Here is an 18,617-nt window from a genome sequence, read left to right as displayed (position 1 = left end):
AGACATGAATTCAAATAAATTACTTTTTTTCATTATTCAGGTATTTTCCGATGAATCTAACATCGGCGGCGGCGCATCCTTAATCGGCGAAGCCAGTTTGAAGCTCGGACCTGCAGCAAGACCGCCAGCTACGACTTGGCTGGCACTCAGTGGACCTGCCTTACCCACTCCGCATCTAGGAGAGTTGATGTTCTCTCTTAGTTACTTGCCTACGGCGGAGAGACTCACCCTCGTAGTAGTTAAAGCGCGGAACTTGCACGGAACAAGTTTATCTCCGGGTGATTTTTTCGTCAAGGTAATTCAGGCATCGCTCTTCTATACTTGGATAAATATAGTTTAAAAAAATGTTAAAAATATTTTTCATCAAGGTATACCTACTTCAACAAGGGAAAAAGATGCATAAGAAGAAGACATCCGTGAAAAAAGGCGAGAAAAGTCCAATCTTCAACGAGGCGATAATATTCAGTGTGCCAGCGCACGCTTTACAGGTTTTAATAAATTTTCATTTTTCTCAATAACAACAATCGTAATAAAGACATGATTTAATTTCTAAAAACAATGTTTGTAAATACGAATCGTTAAGTGAACTTTCGAATTAATTAGCAATAGTTCCTAATTGAACAATAGTTCTCGAGCAAAATCTAAGCTTTCAAGTTTGTACCTGGTTATATCCCTTCTCCTTGTGGGAATCGTCTCTTTATCAAATGATTAACTTTTTTCAGACTATACAGCTGAGATTGACGGTGGCGGAATTGAACGGAGATCAAGGTACAAATTCAAAGGCATACTCTGTAGGGCACATTATTGTAGGATCTACCTCGACGGGAAAAGCGCTGGCTCATTGGAGACAAATGTTAACGGCCTTGCGACGCCCGGTCGCTATGTGGCATCCTCTCAGGAAGTAGAAACAGAACCGCGTTCCATTTAAAAATAACCAGAGAACTGCAATTTGCGAAACAATCCTAAAATATCACTTTTAATCCTGAATCCTCTCGTATAAAATTTGGTGTCACACACCCCTTCTTTGATATATTTAATATCGGGAAGGATACGCATATGTATAATCTGTGTAAAATAAGATAAAAGTCTCACGGAAATGCGCATTACAAGCGCATATCCTAAAATCTATTTACTGTTAACGGTCGTTTAGACCATCGCGTCGCAATATGCGCGATATTGTTGATGACGGAATTTATGAGCGAAATTGTATGCACACTACTGTATCGCACGAACCAATACTAATTATCGCAATTATTCAGTTAGTCGAATACTGAATTCATCAAGCACGAATGAGCTCCAAAGTGATCCGCACCATCGTTTACGTAAATCGTGATATGGACAATTAGAATGGTTTGAGTAAATTTTGCATTTAGATTGTTACTTGAAAAATCGTGCAAATTGCAATCAATTGCAGCAATTAAATCTTCCTTCTAAATATTAGATAGGTAGACCTATTTAAAGGGATTCAACGCGGCCGACTGAAATGCCGACTGAAGCAAAATTTATGTGTTCTGTTACATATCTCTTTCTAAGCAATTAACTTTTTTAAAGCAATTAATTCGTTTTGGATCCCTTTTACGAATATTTTAACTGTAAGTTTCTCTCTCTCTTAGGAATTAGATTATAAACTAATCTACAGAACTAAACTAAACTAAACTAAATTAAACTAGAGACTACAAACGCTTGACGCTATACAACTTTAAAACCGATCATGTAGTTGTTAGCAAAACATTGAACTTTTTATTTATCATTCGCTGTAATTCGCTTATTATTCACCCCCCCCCCTTTTTTAGGAACAAATAATTCATAAATTTTGAATTTTTTCTATATCGATCGCTTTTTCTATGCTAATATATATGCCAAACATGTATGATTAAATAATTACTATTTATAAAATACATAAAGCTGATGCACAATTATCGCCGTAGATGGAAAATGGCAGGATGTATTTTTTCACGAATATTTTAACCGATCAATTGATTACAATCCATTCCATATTCAACGACGAGGCGATCCATGCGACGAAAAATCAAATCCCGATTACAGTATTCGATGATGTCGGAATTATTTTGAGGCTGACAAGACTCGTAGTAGATATGATGATTTCGTTACATCCATAAAAAAAAGTTACACGATCCTACATAATCGCCATAACTTCCTGATAAATGTTACATGTTGATCATTTGGACGATACATTGCCTTTTAAAAACTAAGGGTCACAAGTTTTGACGATCACTAGAGTTTAATGTAGGATTAGCTTTAAGAATATCATAAATTAGCATGTAAGGGAGATGCTAGACCTTTCTATATAATAACTCCTTAAAGAATCGCTGCTGTATGTTTTAGTGACCCATACATAGCGTGCGTGCCTGTTCCTTCGCGATTTACACTTCGAAAATGTTTTTAAATTTATTCAGCACAGATAAAAAAGTTTAAGTGCAGAGTTTATTAGGCTTCGGTAATAACCAAGAATGAATGAATCAGATAATATCCTTGTAAATAATAGATGAATTATAGAGAACTGATGGGAATTATTCTGTAAATTGTATTCAGTTTCTAATTAGGATTAATTCAATTTTGAAATCTTCTCTTGAAAAATTATATATATATATATATTTTTTTTTTATTCGTCAATAGAGAGAATTAAACAATTTAATTTTTTACATCTTAAAATAAAGATCTGTTATAGTAAATGTTTTCCAATCTTATTTTAAATATTTAATTATGTGGACTTTCAATAATACAAAGCGCCGTTAATATTTACGATATAAAAAAATAATGCGCGAAAAAATTTTATTTTCAAAATCGCTTCTGAAGATAAAAAAATTCATTTATGCAGAATAAAAATTCCTGTAAGTTTGTCTTAATATGCCATACATATATTTTTTCTTTTTTTAGAAAATTTATTTTACAGAACGCAATCGAGGACATTAGCATGTGAAACGGTTCCGACATCGTTGATCGAACTCGTCATGTTCGATCACTACTAAAACAAAAACAAAAAACGATCGCTAAATGACTCGCAAGGATTAGACAGCCTTTTGGACCTCAACGCCTATTCTATATCTATATAACTTTTGTACCTCTTCATATACATAATAAAACTCACAAGTTTAGTCTTTGTACGCGTGCACGTGTATGTGTGTACATATATTATATACACATATAAAAGAAAGCGTTACAAAAAAGCATTACAAAATTTTACTATCTATACTGTACACTCTTCATCATGGAAACCCAACTAATTCCACTTCACACTTATTAATAACTTACGCAAGTTTTTCTATCGCCAATTACTAATGGGACTAATATCGCTCACTTCTCATTAATTTCATAAATCTAATTGTAAGGCACTCTTTGCAAACAATACTTATCTCTCCTCATTAATATACATATATATATATATATATATATATATATATGTGTGTGTATAATATATACGTGGTGGTTCGCGCGAGAATAGTTTAGATAGACAATATCGATTTGAAGAATGCGTATTTTGCGAAAGGTATAATAACAGATGTCTCTAATAACAATGGAAAATTATACTATTGAAAATGGACGCAGATAGATATCACAGATCTTTGGTTCAAGTGTAAATTCTTTTACAAGCTTCTTATTGTATCGTGATATTTAATTACTCTATTTCTGGCTTTAAGCTTTAATTTATTTACTTATTCATTTATTGCTCATTTTTGCTAAAACTGCTCAAATTTGCTTGAATTTTTATTTATTCATAATTTGTAATTATGTTTGTGAGAACAACTTTATCGTGCTTTCTTTAAGCAGCTTGGTCAAAATAGTTTGCTCGATATAGCTTCGAATCGCGTACATATATACGCGCAAATTATAATTAAAATTTAAAAATTATAATTTAAGTTATACCTATAATGATAAAGCACTGTACATAAATTGTACGTATTGCGTACGCATCAACTGTATGCATACATGTAAGCCAAGATAAGCAAATTAGCATTTAACACTGTTGTATATCAGCACAAAACTAAACTTTTATTCTTCATACCTATACGCGATTTGCGTCTATGCACATATAATACGCATAACGCATACTGTTGGGTGTCTATGTTTGATACACGTAGACACTGCGTATACACGGTATCGCAGAAAACAGCTACAATTGGAAATACGGTATATATAGATGAGTTCTGTTTTCCAAGATTTTTATTTTAACGAAAACGCGGTTGCGCTTTCTATATTAATTGTAATTTAAAGATATCGCTTATAAAAGAGATAAGTATTGGAGTTACCGTATATTATTGGTACGCATCATCTTCTGAGATTCCCGTGTATACGTGCTATATGTTAAACCTGACACATTTGCGCAGGACGAGTTCAGGGGAAAAAATGAGAACTGTTTAATAGTTTACATCTCGTTTTTCAGAATTTAATTTTGTCAGAAGCTAGCTGTAGCGGTAAAACGGAGGAAGGAATAAGTAAAAGAATAAAAAAGGAAGAAAGAGTAATGAAAAGACGGATAGAAAAGAAAAGAGTACACGATGAAGCGGAGGGAAAACGATGAGAGAAGAAACTCAAAGAATAAAACACAGAGCAAAAAGTATCCAGACAAAAAGAAAGAAAATGGAAGAGAGAGAGAGAGAGAGAGAGAGAGAGAGAGAGAGAGAGAGAGAGAGAGAGAGAGAGAGAGAGAGAGAGAGAGAGAGAGAGAGAGAGAGTGCGAACCGAGTGATAATGACAATAATAGTGCAAAGTGATTTGTCCTACAAATAGCGTTGCTACGCGTATCAATATATAGCTTCTGTTCATAAAATTAAGTAAAAACGGATTACTTTTAAATAATTCGATGCACGTCAGTCAACATATTATGTGGGAAATATAATGTGTTACCAGTAATACATTAAATTAATAAGTTATAATTAATAATAATTTACTATGTTAATAATTTGTAGGACGAATCACGAAACACGTAGCCATTGCATGAGTGTGTACGATTCACATATACAAAATACTATAAAATTTAAATTATTTTATATTTTTGTTACGCCTCTCTGTGATATAATAAGGGCACATTCACCCCATCCTGTATATGTATGTGCGTTATATAATCTTCGTATCTCGTTGATTAAAATGAAACCTTTTAAAGAATGAATCTTGCCAAGCCTTCCCTATTGCATTTCGAAATGCACTCGAACGTACCTCCATTAACTCTGAGGTTAATAAAAAAAGTCCATTTTACAGGATTATTATTGCGCAATAAATTTTTATAATTGAATAAAATCGATATTAATCTTTGCCGAAATTAAATAAAAAGCGCATAATTAATTAATTTCCAAATTATTCAATATAATTAATAGATATGTATATATAATGCACAATAATTACCAGACATTAGAATATATCTATGGATGACTGGTATTTTATCCAAATAAGTAAAATGTGTAATTTATTTATTTATTAAAATATAAGTTGTGGACTTCAACGTTACAACTGATGTTGGTAAAATGATGGTTTTTAAAGCAGCAGGTACGTTTGAGATAATGTTCGCGGAAGATGCATCGTTATACATATACGATATCTTGTACTATATATACTATATAATATATTAATTGTACGAAAATCATAACTGCATTGACTTGTGGAAAATAATGCAATTTAACGATGGTGGGCGGTAATTGTACAGCAATTAGACATTTGTATGCTGTGTAACATGTCTAATACAGGGTGTCTCTCTGAAATAGTGGATCAGAATTTGTTGATATGTTCTCTTAAATTATGAATTAATTTCTTCTTAAAATTCGTTAAAATTTAATATTTTTCATAATTCAATAATCTTTAAATTAATTTTTAATTAATAATCTTATATTTATAATAATTAATAACTTATAATTAATAATAAAGTCTATAGACTTAACATTTTATTATGTAGATTACGAAAATGAGTAACAAAATATTACTTCGTATAATTTCAACTGGACTTGAAAAAAATTTTAATTTAAGATTTAACCTTTTAAGGACAGGCATGGCAAATAAACCACAGCGGTATACTGAAAAAAATACTCGTCCTTAAAGGGTTGTGTCCAAATATTTACCAAAAGTTAAAAAGTGAAAAAATTGCATCTAAAAAAATCAATTCTAAATTTTCCAAAGACTTTATATGCACTTTTAAAAGCATTGGCCCACTATTTTAGAAAATAATTTCCAAATCCTGTGTATACATAATTATACTTATACATAAATGCGGAAAGTCATGTAGGTACTATTAATTGTACACGAATCATTGTTAATCATGGTTGCGGTTCTATTTACACAATTCGTTTAATGAATAAATTTAAAAATATATATATTTCGATTAATGGACAACGCCTTGCATTTCATTATCTCATCTGATAAATAATTTATTCTGTTAAATCTAAGAAGCATGCAGTTACCTTATTATTTACTTTATCAACAATTTAATAAACATATTATTATGTAGAATTTTACGCGCTGTCTTAATTGATTTCTTTCCTAATTAGTTCAATATTTCCTATTATTTGAAAAATTATTTCTGTTCAGAAATTAAACATAGATATAAAATTTATTTTATTTCTGATCTCATACAATTTACAACTACAATAAAGTACGTATTTTTCTCAATGCTTTGATTTTTAAAATAAAATATATTATTATACGATTATATAGGTATCTTTTCATACAATGTTTGTGAGATTTACCAGGGAAGTAATTATTATATTAATAGATTAAAATTGTTCAAAAAAAAAAATTACATAAATTTATAACGTTATAAAGAAGTAAATAATTATGCTTAAAAATAAGTATTATTTATATTTGACAAGATAATTAAATTTTAATAGCGTTTAATTTAACTGCATATTTTGGACATATGAAAACTTAAAAAATATATATAAAACTTTGAAGCGTTGGTGTTACACGATGGCGGCCAACATTGGTTCGAAAAGGCAATCAATTGTATATTTGTGATAGCTTAAAATTATTCACTAGATATTTCCTCTAAAAATAGATTGGGATAGAATCTCAGAGCTTCTATCGAATCGTCCCTGCAGGCTTTGCCGTGCTTCTCCGTGACTAGCAATCGTTCGCGTGCTAATAATACCGATATACCCTCTGATTGTGCAAGATCTTCGGCCGTCATAAATCCTTTTTCTTTCAACTAAAAATTTTATGTGGTAGATACAGTAACGAAGTTAAATAATTTTGGCTACATTTATCGTGTTATTCAATGCTTACCAATTCCGTTATACGATCTACGACAGCATTATCGTCGTGAGAACGAATTTGAAGTACCATAACACCGCTATCAAAACTTCTCAACACAATTGGTAAACCTAAGGGCGCCAATTGTCTGCTGGCGTGTAATAAATCCTCAGGAGATAAAAGTTCCAAACCTCTCGCTCTGTTTACACGACAGTAAACGTCTGTGAGTGTCATCATGCCGCCGACTTCCTGCAACCAGATATATAACATTTCTTTAATCGTTCTTTACATTCAATAAGCGATATATCCTGCAAACCTTTATCGGCTCTTCCAAGATATATGCAAGCTGTTTCGCTAATTGTTCCAAGTACTCGTTGCTACTCTTGTACGCATCTCTCGTTACTGGATCGTCGATACCTAAGCTCATTAAGTAAGCCTTAAATCTGACAGTTTCATCCTCCGTTATATCTCCTTGTCTTGCCTGCAATGATCCTGCATTATGAACCTCAACCTGTCAGCTTTATAAAGGAATTATTGAAAATCACCCTTATTTTAGCCGAAATGGTCTTTGAGATTGCCACCATATCTTTAGCCATATCCATAAGTTTCGTAAGATCTTGAAATGCCAATGATATACTTTCGTCAGTTTCTTTCTGCTTCTCTTGTAGACTTCTTTCAATACCTATAATACCCGTTCGCGTTTTTATGCGAGTTGGCAGTTTTGTGTTTTCTTGATTATCACGTACATTGGGGACGATTAATCCAGGAGCAGGAGCAAACTCCCACATTTGTCTCATAATAGTATCGGACAATTGCGTTATAAAATTTGGATCGAGACCTTCTTTAAACGACAATTTAACATAATTGTACAAGCTATTATCCGTTGGACCAGGCATCTTATCTACAAATATATAAACGTTCCATTTAACTAAATAACTTGGAAATAATTCCCATGTATCTATATACTCGTTAGGCCTTAAATCTTACCAACTGCAGGTTCAGACAGATGTAACACAATCTTCTTACTACGTCCGAAGGAAAACGGACCAGGATTTTCCTCTTCGAAGAAAACGATATGTCTAAGTGACAATGACAAGCAGGTATTACCTCGTGGTATATCGCCAGGCCTGCCCCAGAGTATTCTGTGACTAGTTAGGATTAATTCACCATTTTCGAAATTTGTCTATCGAAGTAAGAAATTATTTTAGTATTAATATATCTACTTAGGTATAAAATTAGAACGATTAATTATAAGATCTAAACATCTAGCGCACACTTTTCTCCGAGCCACTGGGAGAAATTCTGATCCTTTCAGCCGCAAGTAGCATCCTTAGTATTATTACCTTTGTGTCACCGTCGTAGAGGCGCACGACCATATCACGTCTCACATAAACCTCGTTTGGCATAAACCGAGAATCAGCGTATTCGAACCTGTTCATCGTGGCGACTGGCGAACTGTCTGTCAACGTCAGCTGTCAAATCCTGTCAAATCCAAGTGTCAAAGCGAAAAATCATATTTACCTCATGTGATTGCCGTAAACTAAGATTGATTTAGATGGGCTGCCGGCAGTGGCGGCAGTGCCGGCTCGCGCGCGCGCAACGCCGCCGCTCGGTACCCTTGAACTTTAGCCAACGAGCAAGTTTATCGACGTCGTGAGGGAGAGGGTCATGAGCGTTGATCGACCATCGGTTAATTAAATATCATATTCAAGTATGTCTCTTGTTGATTCAAAAATTTGCAACAACCAATCTCATTGTTCTTCAATAAATGTGTGAAATAAAAAAATTAACAGAGATATATATAAAAATGTGCGACCTACCGTTCGAACGTAAATCCATGGACAAATTCCGCTTTTAAAATATCGATGCGTTCCAAAACTCTTGAAAAAGAGTTTTGCGCTCGTCGAACGTATGTATCCACAATTGTCCACAATCCACTTGGATCCAGTGGATCCACTGCGATGCCGACTGCCGGCAGACGGCAGAACGGCGAAAAAAAACCACCCTGGCCGCTCGAGTAGCGGCGGTGTTGGGCGCCTGGGCCGCCTGGGCCTGGCGGTGCGCTCTCATCTTCGTTTTGCGTAATCGTTGGATGTTTCGGCCCGTATTCTCGTATAGTCGTATATACCGTATAGCGAATAGCGAGCTCAACAAACCCTCAATGTGGCGTTTGAGTTTGGCAGGTTATGGATTGAGGTTTCGGGGTGTGGCATCGTTATTCGGCGGGTCCGCGTCCGCGTCCGCGGAACGTTGCGAAACGCGGCAGTAGCGACCTACCGAGTACCGACGTGATCTTTGAGTGAGACGCGCGCGACGATCGTGCAAGTGTTCGTGCACGCGAAATTTCTTCGCTCGTATATCTTTTTTTTTTCTTTTTCTTTTTCTTTCATTCTTTCCTAACGCAAATGCGCGAGAGCTCGGCGTTGCTTCCGTAATTCCGTAATTTTACGGCAACTTGACGTTTACACGGATTACTTGATAGAGCGAAGGAAATCGTGGAACAATCGCGGGAGCTACGTGACGTGACGATGTACGGGACATTTTCAAATCGATCCCCGCGTTGACGCGTGTCCGTGTCCGTGTGTACATTACCTCACGTTTGACGCAAGGTAGACAAGTCGCTAAGCCGCACGACGAGGCAGGCGGCCCGCGGCAGGCCACGGTCCATGAAATCACGTGTAACAAACGCGACGTGGGATGTTGAGCGCAACCACCCCCACTCAGCCCCACGAATACACCGAGATGTCTCGGTTAGCCGACTACTTTGTAGTGGTCGGCTACGATCACGAGAAAGAAAGTAAGTCATTGTCAAGATTGCGCTTCACCAAGATTCACCATTTTTCTGTTTAGTATTATTTCAGTTTAATTTAATTTTTTACATTAAAATAAATGATGATTAGATGTCCAGGTATTGAAGAGAGAGAGAGAGAGAGAGAGAGAAATTGAACAAAGTGTACAATTGAAAATAACAGATATAACTGGTTTAACATTCTGCAACTACATGTAGCAAATTCTCAGTGGCAAAGGCTCCACTAGCTTGCTATTGCACTAACTATGCACATCAACAAATATATAATATATATGTGCATCTGTTTTATATATGTGCATGTTTTTGTGATTGTAGGGGGTGGTGTGAGTAGTGGAGTTATATTACAACGATTCCCAGAGAAAGATTGGCCAGATACACCTTTCATCGAAGGAATAGAATGGGTAAAACTATTTCTTTTGGAAGACAGATTTGTTATGTCGCCATGTTATTTACATATTGTGTCCTACCTTATAGTTTTGTCAACCACAAGGATGGGCCTTGTCAACGGAAAGGCAAGAGCCACGCTTCTTTGTTTCGATATTGACGGATATCGATGCAAATCGACATTACTGTGCTTGCATGTGCTTCAATGAAACGGTATCGATTGTGCCGAGCAAACCTGTGGACGAGGAAGAAGATCCCGTAGATGGAGATAGTCGGCCCTTGGTCAGGGCGATACCCGCCATTGCACATCATAGCATTATGTACGCACCCAAATGTCTGGTGCTGGTTTCCAGACTCGATTACATAGAAACATTTAGAGTATGTGAATATTTAATTATACATTTAATATAATTAAATCGTCAGCTATGTGTTTTCCTGGTAGTTTATTAATAATGATTTATTATTCTTGTAGAATTGTCTCGGTATTATATACACGGTGTACGTGGAAAATCTTGGTATACCATTAGAGACGTTAGTCGGAAACATATTAGGATGTATTCAAGTACCTCCCGCTGGTGGGCCACAGGTACGATTCAGCATCGGAGCAGGGGATCGTCAGGCGCTTCAACCACCAATTAGTCCGTCTCTTCCCATAACTCATACTAGTGTAAATTTATTATTTCAGCAACTAGGTAAGAACGTAATTATGATGAAACATGAAATTTGCAATGATTTATGCACACACACACACACACACCCAACAACTTTCAATATATATTCAGTTATATTACTAGCCGATAAATAATTTTATTTCTAGGTATTCGCAATGTGTTAGTATTATTTTGCGCAGTCATGACAGAACATAAGATACTTTTCCATTCTGCCAGTTATTCTCGACTGACCGAAGGGTGTCGTGCCCTGACTGCATTGATGTATCCATTCAGATATTCGCATGTTTACATTCCTCTTTTGCCAGCGGCTTTAGTCGAAATTCTCAGTACTCCAACACCATTCATTATGGGGGTACACAGTTCGTTGAAACACGAAGTTGCGGAACTTGTAAGGAAAACTTTTATATAACCTTGATAAACCATTTATTCTAATTTAAACTCTCGCTTGCTATTTACAATCGTCCTATTTACAGATGGATGTAATAGTTGCCGATCTGGACGGAGGTTCCTTAACTGTTCCGGATGGTGTCTCGCTTGCTTTACTACCGGAACCGTTGCTCTCGCAAACGCAGGATGCGTTATCTCTGGTGTTGCAGCCAGAATTGGCGTGCGCGGATTACGCGTTTCCTCCGCTCGCAACGAGAGCTCCGCATTCTCCCATGCTCGACAAGGAACTCAGAGCAGTGTTTATGAGAACCTTTGCTCAATTGTTGCAAGGATACCGAAGCTGCCTGACGTTGATACGAATACATCCGAAAGCTGTTATCACTTTTCACAAAGCCGCGTTTTTGGGGGAGAGGGGTTTAACGGACTGCGATTTCACCACAAGAGTTTTGGATTGCATGTTTTTTACATCTTTTATCGCAGAAAGAGGTCCACCGTGGAGACCTTGCGACGTGTGGGACGAATTGTACAGTAATTTGAGCGATCAGCTGAAGCAGGAAGTGCAGGATCATCGAGTTATACTGACGCACATCCAAGAACTAGCGCAACAGTTATATCTGAACGAAAACCCGAATCCTCAACCATACGTGCAGAAGATCCTGAAGCCACCCGAGGGTGCGTTTGCGAGGATTCATCAGCCTCTCTTGCCACGTATCAATCCGGAGCAGGTTCAAGCGATCATCGACGAGGGTCTTGCGAAGAATAATCTCAAAGTCAGATTGTCGTCCTTGAGGCCGATTCAACCTCGCATCGTGCCTATGGGTCCGCACATTTCATTTGTTCATGACACTAGGCACTTGGTTAGCAACTCCGCTCGTAGACTAGAAGTATTACGCAATTGTATCAACTGTATATTCGAGAATAAGATCTCGGACGCTCGCAAGACGTTTCCAGCTGTCTTGCGAGCTTTGAAAAGCAAAGCGGCTCGGTTAGCGCTCTGCATGGAGTTGTCGCAACATGTAGTTGGGAACAAGGCTATGCTAGAGCATCAACAATTCGATCTAGTGGTGCGTCTGATGAATTGCGCGCTGCAAGACGACTCGTCGATGGATGAACACGGAGTCGCCGCTGCACTGCTGCCGCTCGCCACCGCGTTCTGTAGGAAGTTGTGCACCGGCGTAATTCAATTCGCGTACACCTGCATCCAGGAGCATCCGGTGTGGCAGAATCAACAATTTTGGGAAGACGCCTTCTATTTAGACGTTCAGAAAGACATCAAACGCCTGTATCTGCCGGGTGACAATTCGCCACCCAGACTTATGAACGATGGTATTCTGAGTCCTATCAGTCCGCGGGATGGGAAAGAATTTCCGTACCGCGATCGATATTCCATCTATCAGGCTCAGGAACCGTCGGCGCTGGAAATAGCCGCGGATCAGATGCGGATCTGGCTGTCCATCGATCCCGAGAAACAGAAAGAGCTGGTGAATAGCGAGGAGAGCACCATGTACAGCCAGGCCATTCATTATGCCAATCGAATGGTCTATCTACTAGTACCGTTAGATATCGGCTCAAAGACGCATCGTCAAGATCACATCTATGACGACGAACGCGCCAGTAACAGCATCACGAATAGCGTGGCAAGCGACAGCGGCGACGCTGAATCCGGATTCGAGGAGACTGACCCGGGGGAGACTGGCAGTGCCGTCATTCGGATGGTCTCGCGATTCGTCGATCGCGTGTGTACCGAGGGCGGCGTCAGCGCCGAGCACGTGCGTTGCCTGCATCAAATGGTCCCGGGTGTCGTTCACATGCACATTGAGACGCTCGAGGCAGTCCACAGAGAAAGCAAGAGACTGCCACCGATACAAAAGCCGAAGATTTTGACGCCAAACATGCTGCCTGGCGAGGAGGTGATAATGGACGGCTTGCGCGTTTACCTGCTGCCGGACGGCAGGGAGGAAAGTTCCTCGGGATTACCCAAGATACCGCCTCTCTTGCCAGCCGAGGGTGCAATCTTCCTCACGAATTACAGGATAGTGTTCAAGGGTATACCTTGCGATCCGTTCGCCTGCGAGCAATTGGTCGTCCGTGCTTTCCCCGTGACGTCTTTGACTAAGGAAAAGCGCGTCGCTGTGCAACATCTGGCGCATTTGGATCAATGCCTTCAAGAGGGTCTACAATTACGTTCTTGCACGTTCCAGTTGATAAAATTGGCCTTCGACGAGGAAGTTACGCCCGAGAATATCGACACTCTGAGGAAATTGGTGCACAAAGCTAGATATCCGCCGCACATCTTCCATCATTTCGCGTTCAACGGTCAGGTCTTGGTCACGCAAACGGCACATCACAAGGGCAAGGAGAAAAACGCTACCCTAAAGGGTTTTGCGAAAAAAACGCTGTTGAAGACCGCGCGAAAGGCCGGTTTTAAACCGAAACAATCGTCCAAACGGCAAAAGTACGTGCTACCGAATATGAATCTCATCAACAGCAACAACAAGTACATGACGTCGCCTGGCCGAATGAGCCTACCGATGACCGATAGCAATGATCTTAGCCACGACGACGATCTCAGCGTGGACGATTTCGAAATACCCGGGGTGGTGACGCAACCGCCGACCGATGCCAAGACCCTCGAACGTTTGTCCGAGCGTAGCTACGTCCGGGACTGGTACCGACTGGGCCTCTATTCGAACGGACCGCACAACAATCGTCGCAACGAACCCTTCCGACTGACCTCGGTGAACTGCGCTTACATGATTTGCCGCAGCTACCCTGCGCTTCTGATCGTGCCCACTTCCGTGTCGGACGAGAGCATTCGACGCTTCTGCAGACTTCATCGTCACAGTAGAATGCCAGTTGTCACCTGGAGACATCCGCGAACAAAGGCGTTGCTAATTAGGGCCGCGGGTTATCACGGGAAAGGTGTAATGGGCATGCTGAAGGCCCATCCGACCTCCGGCAGTAATCTAAAAGCCACGTCCTCGGAGACTACCTCCTCTCTGGAGCAAGAGAAATATATGATGGCACTTGTTGCCGCGACCCCGCTCTCCGTACTGCGTCAAGGTTCCGCTTGGGGTATGTCCGACAGCTCTCTAAGTATAGACTCGTTATTACTGGCGGCGGAAGATCGTAACGCCACGCCTGAACAATCGCGTCGCAATCCGTTCAACAAACCCCTCGGCACTCTCAGTTCGTCGGCCGGCAAAGGTCCCAAGAATTTCGGTCGATGGGGTTCTCTGAAAGACAAAAGACACAATTCGCAGGCTTCCTTAACTTCCGTTCATCACCAGCGCGGGACCGTCAGACATTCCGCGGATTCCGACAGCGGCACGGAATGCGTTCACACGTTTCAACGCGCCGCTCTCTACATTCTGGGCGAAAAGGCGCATATGAAAGGCGTCAAGGCAGAATCCACCCCCAAGACGGACTTTATTCCGGTAGAATATTACGACGTGAGGCACACGAAAGCTGCATTTAAGAAGCTGATGCGAGCGTGCGTGCCTAGCTCACCGAACGTCGAACCCGATCAAAGTTTCTACAGACTCATCGAGAGCTCGGAGTGGTTGCAGCAACTGCAGAGCCTGATGCAGCTAGCGGGGGCGGTCATAGACCTCATGGATATGCAGGGCTCGTCGGTGGCGGTTTGCCTGGAAGATGGTTGGGACACTACGACCACCGTTTGTTCCGTAGCGCAGGTGTGTCTCGATCCGCATTACCGAACGATCGACGGCTTCAGAACCTTGATCGAAAAGGAGTGGCTTGGATTCGGGCACAGATTCGGCCACAGGAGCAACCTCGCCGCGAATTCGCAAACGACAAACTTCACACCTACGTTTCTACAGTTCCTCGACATAGTGCATCAAATACAGAAACAATTCCCTCTGGCCTTCGAGTTCAACGAGTACTATTTGAAGTTCTTAGCTTATCACTCGGTGTCCTGCCGCTTTCGTACATTTCTATTGGACTGCGAGTTTGATAGAGTGGAGTGCGGTATTACCGCCATAGAGGATAAAAGAGGTTCCTTGACGAGTCATCACAAGGGCGTGGACACCGGTAGCGACGACGAAACGATCTATCCTGGTGGTAGACTAGCGGGAACGAACAAACAAACACTTGGCTGTAATCTTGGACAAAGTATATTCGATTACATAGAGAAACAACACGCGAGATGTCCGTTGTTTTACAATTTTATGTACACCCCGAACACGGAGAATCCTGTTTTGCGACCAGTCTCGCATCTGCCGAGCTTGGACATCTGGCAGTTTTACCTAGAAGAAGAACTGGCACACGGTCCAGCGTATGATCTTGAAGTGCTGCAGCAGGATTCCCAGCAGGAGGAAGAGGCCGAAGCTGCGGATGGCGTTGTTAAGAGCAATCGTAAAGTGGTTACTCAGGGGTGATTATTTAAATGTCACGTTCAACGCTCGCGTGAAGAAATCGCTCGCGAAATTACAGATTACCATCTTTTCCAGATACGACGGAGTCAGCACAATGGTGCCCGACCAGTTTTCGCATCTTTTAGAAGAAATTCACAAGTTGGAAACCGAATTGGGACATTTACCGCAAAAATGGAAAGTCCTCTGGGATAAACTCGAGTTGCCAAACACTGACTCCCTTGCTGTAAGTCGCAACAGAATATTCATGCAGTTCTTTATACCAAGTTATTCTCGCGAGTATCATCGCAAGAAAAACTCAAAACATACAATATTTAACACTTTTATTTTTGAATTATATTTTTCTTCTTATTTACGATGTGTGAAAGATTAAGTCTTGAGACTTTGTCACAGTCCGAATATATTCGGCATAATTTTAACTATTATAAAACCATATAATCGTTATCGATTTTCTTTTTTTCTAGCGGCACGCATCATTCAGCACGGCACTCGTACGGTATCACGGTCGATTGATTCATAAACGTTCTACTTTAGAACTGTTATTGCGTGGCAAACTTGCCGGTGGAAATACTACCGGAAACGAAGGTTCTGTTTATGCGCATCCACACAGGTATCATCATATCATCAATGTCAATCTGTAGAATCTGCTTAGATTGGTTGATTACGTACCATCAATGCAAACATTTGCTAAAGGTTCGAACGACTGGATTCCGCGACGCCGACTCACTGCGACGCGTGTTCCGGCGTGTTATGGGGTCCCGTGAAGGCTGGATTGAGATGCATCGATTGCGGTCATGTGTGTCACGACAAATGCGCGGATACTGTGCCAAAGAATTGCACAAAATATAAAGCTGTGACGGATAATCTCCAGACTCACACACTTACGAGAAGTGGCGGCGATAACGGAAGCGTAAACTCAAGTATGCGCTCATTTCATTAATCTAAATGGCTAATTAAGCATTTCTCACATAAACTACTCTTTCTAGTTGTGCCACAACTATTCTCTTCAATCTACTTTCACTACTATGTACCTACTATTATGATCTTTTTCTTGTAGGTGTGACAACTATACAAACATCTTCCCAGCAATATTATGAACAATTCTCGAGTAATGTGGCGGAAAATAGAACGCACGAGGGCTATCTTTATAAACGAGGAGCTCTATTAAAGGGCTGGAAACAAAGATGGTTCGTACTAGATTCTATAAAACATCAACTGAGATATTACGACGCAGTGGAAGACTCGCATTGTAAAGGATATATAGGTATGTAATCGAACTAAAAAAATATAGGTAATGTAAGATAAAGTTTAAAAGTAGAACAAAGTGTATATTACAAAATCACATATTATAGATTTAGCTGAGGTGGTATCTGTCACTCCAGCTGCGCCAATGCCAGGACCACCAAAGAAAACAGATGATAAATCCTTCTTCGATGTAAGCACATATTCTACTTTATGGAAAAATACACGCGGTTTAAATATAATAAAAAATTTTATAAAAAATGTATCAACACTTTTCAAGATCAATCACTTCAAGGAAATTAAAAAATATAAAACATGAACTTTTATACTAGTAATTTTTATAGATTCTTAGCTTTTTTTCAATTTTGCGAATCGATTTATTTTTATATAATATTGTTGAAATGTAATTTTTGCATGATAAAATTATTTTTTTTACAGCTTCGTACAAACAGGCGAACATACAACTTTTGCGCTGCTGACGCAGCCACAGCACAAGAATGGATCGAAAAGGTTCAAGCGTGCTTACAATAGTGTCACAACGCTTGATTATAGTACTAATTTCAAATTCTGGATGTGACTGATATATAGAGAAGAAAAAACACAGATTTTAATTTTGTTACATAATCTTGTATAGTCTAATTGTATGCATCATAGACTGCAGTAATCTTGCTTTAAGTATTTTAAAACGCAAACTCTCGTTGGACTGAAAAATAGTATCATAAATTAAATGTGATACATCCATATCCTCAATATAGGATTAGTATGTGAATATAATGTACATTTTTTTGTGATTATATCGTTATATTAAATTTATATTCATCCAGCTGGAAGATGAGAGATCGCTATATAATGCGTCGCGCCTAAAAATTCTTTTTATTTTGTTTAATATATTTTCTAATATTAAATTATGATGAATTATAAAAAACGAATATAGCTCATATATAATACATTGTGCACTGAAATTGTCTATTGAAATGTATACAGCATGTCTCAAGATCACCATAGTTTCTGATATCTGTGAATTTTTTAGCAAATTGGGATCAATTTTTCCTTAATAACGAACTATAAATTGATTATAAATTAACTTAAAATAAACGATTGCTAATCGCCAACTATCTTTTAGCAGCACAAATAAATTGGACCCTATTCTTCAAGTAAAATTTTTTCTCAGCGAAATTTTTATTTGGATTGTGTTATATTACTAAAATGGCTAATATTTTAACCAAGAAAAGACGAATTCTAAATTTTTTCTAAATTGTAAAAAGATCGCTTTCTCTCTTACAAAATTGGTTAACTTGGGATATTCTGTGTATATAAATAAATATATATATATATATATATATAACTATTAAATATTATTGTAATTAATATTATTACTTGATAAGTTGCGAACTTGTTTGTTAAAAGTGTTAAGTTCAAAGCTTGTGAGAAAGACAATTTCTATCTCTAAATATGTTAAGAATACTTGATTAATACTCCTGCCATGCTGACAGTAAAATTAAATTAAGAATACATATTTGGAGTATTTTTTATCAT

General features: G+C 38.7%; 3 protein-coding genes across 4 annotated transcripts in view; 2 read left to right on the top strand and 1 right to left on the bottom strand.

Annotated features, from left to right (window-relative positions):
* LOC139779736 (uncharacterized) overlaps positions 1-6,332 on the top strand; it is a 37,780-nt gene extending 31,448 nt beyond the window's left edge. For both annotated transcript variants that reach the window (XM_071718213.1, XM_071718205.1), the window contains exons 13-15: positions 41-295; positions 369-488; positions 723-6,332. In XM_071718213.1, the coding sequence (XP_071574314.1) occupies positions 41-295; positions 369-488; positions 723-905 (558 nt within the window). In that variant the 3' untranslated portion in view covers positions 906-6,332. The remainder of the gene's footprint in view (positions 1-40; positions 296-368; positions 489-722) is intronic.
* Positions 6,254-8,751, bottom strand: Vps36 (vacuolar protein sorting 36). The gene is made up of 6 exons (XM_071718448.1): positions 8,538-8,751; positions 8,182-8,377; positions 7,740-8,095; positions 7,511-7,675; positions 7,228-7,443; positions 6,254-7,150 (listed from the first exon to the last, which is right to left on the bottom strand). The coding sequence occupies exons 1-6, from the start codon at positions 8,631-8,633 to the stop codon at positions 6,971-6,973; spliced, it is 1,209 nt and encodes a 402-aa protein (XP_071574549.1). The 5' UTR covers positions 8,634-8,751; the 3' UTR covers positions 6,254-6,970.
* Positions 8,752-9,266: 515 nt separating this feature from the next.
* Positions 9,267-18,593, top strand: Sbf (SET domain binding factor). Its single transcript, XM_071718186.1, has 12 exons — positions 9,267-9,991; positions 10,319-10,404; positions 10,478-10,765; positions 10,860-11,079; positions 11,205-11,446; positions 11,532-15,841; positions 15,918-16,065; positions 16,304-16,449; positions 16,533-16,759; positions 16,897-17,103; positions 17,192-17,274; positions 17,520-18,593. Exons 1-12 carry the CDS (start codon positions 9,892-9,894, stop codon positions 17,610-17,612), a joined length of 6,150 nt encoding a protein of 2,049 aa, XP_071574287.1. The 5' UTR covers positions 9,267-9,891; the 3' UTR covers positions 17,613-18,593.
* The last annotated feature ends 24 nt before the right edge of the window (positions 18,594-18,617 follow it).

Source organism: Temnothorax nylanderi, unplaced genomic scaffold (genome assembly GCF_030848795.1).
Source record: "Temnothorax nylanderi isolate EJ_2023f unplaced genomic scaffold, tnyl_v1.0 TNYL_tig0006_pilon, whole genome shotgun sequence".
NCBI lineage: Eukaryota > Metazoa > Arthropoda > Insecta > Hymenoptera > Formicidae > Temnothorax > Temnothorax nylanderi.
Note: the sequence above shows the minus strand (reverse complement) of the source record. Positions and strands in the feature narration are given on the sequence as shown.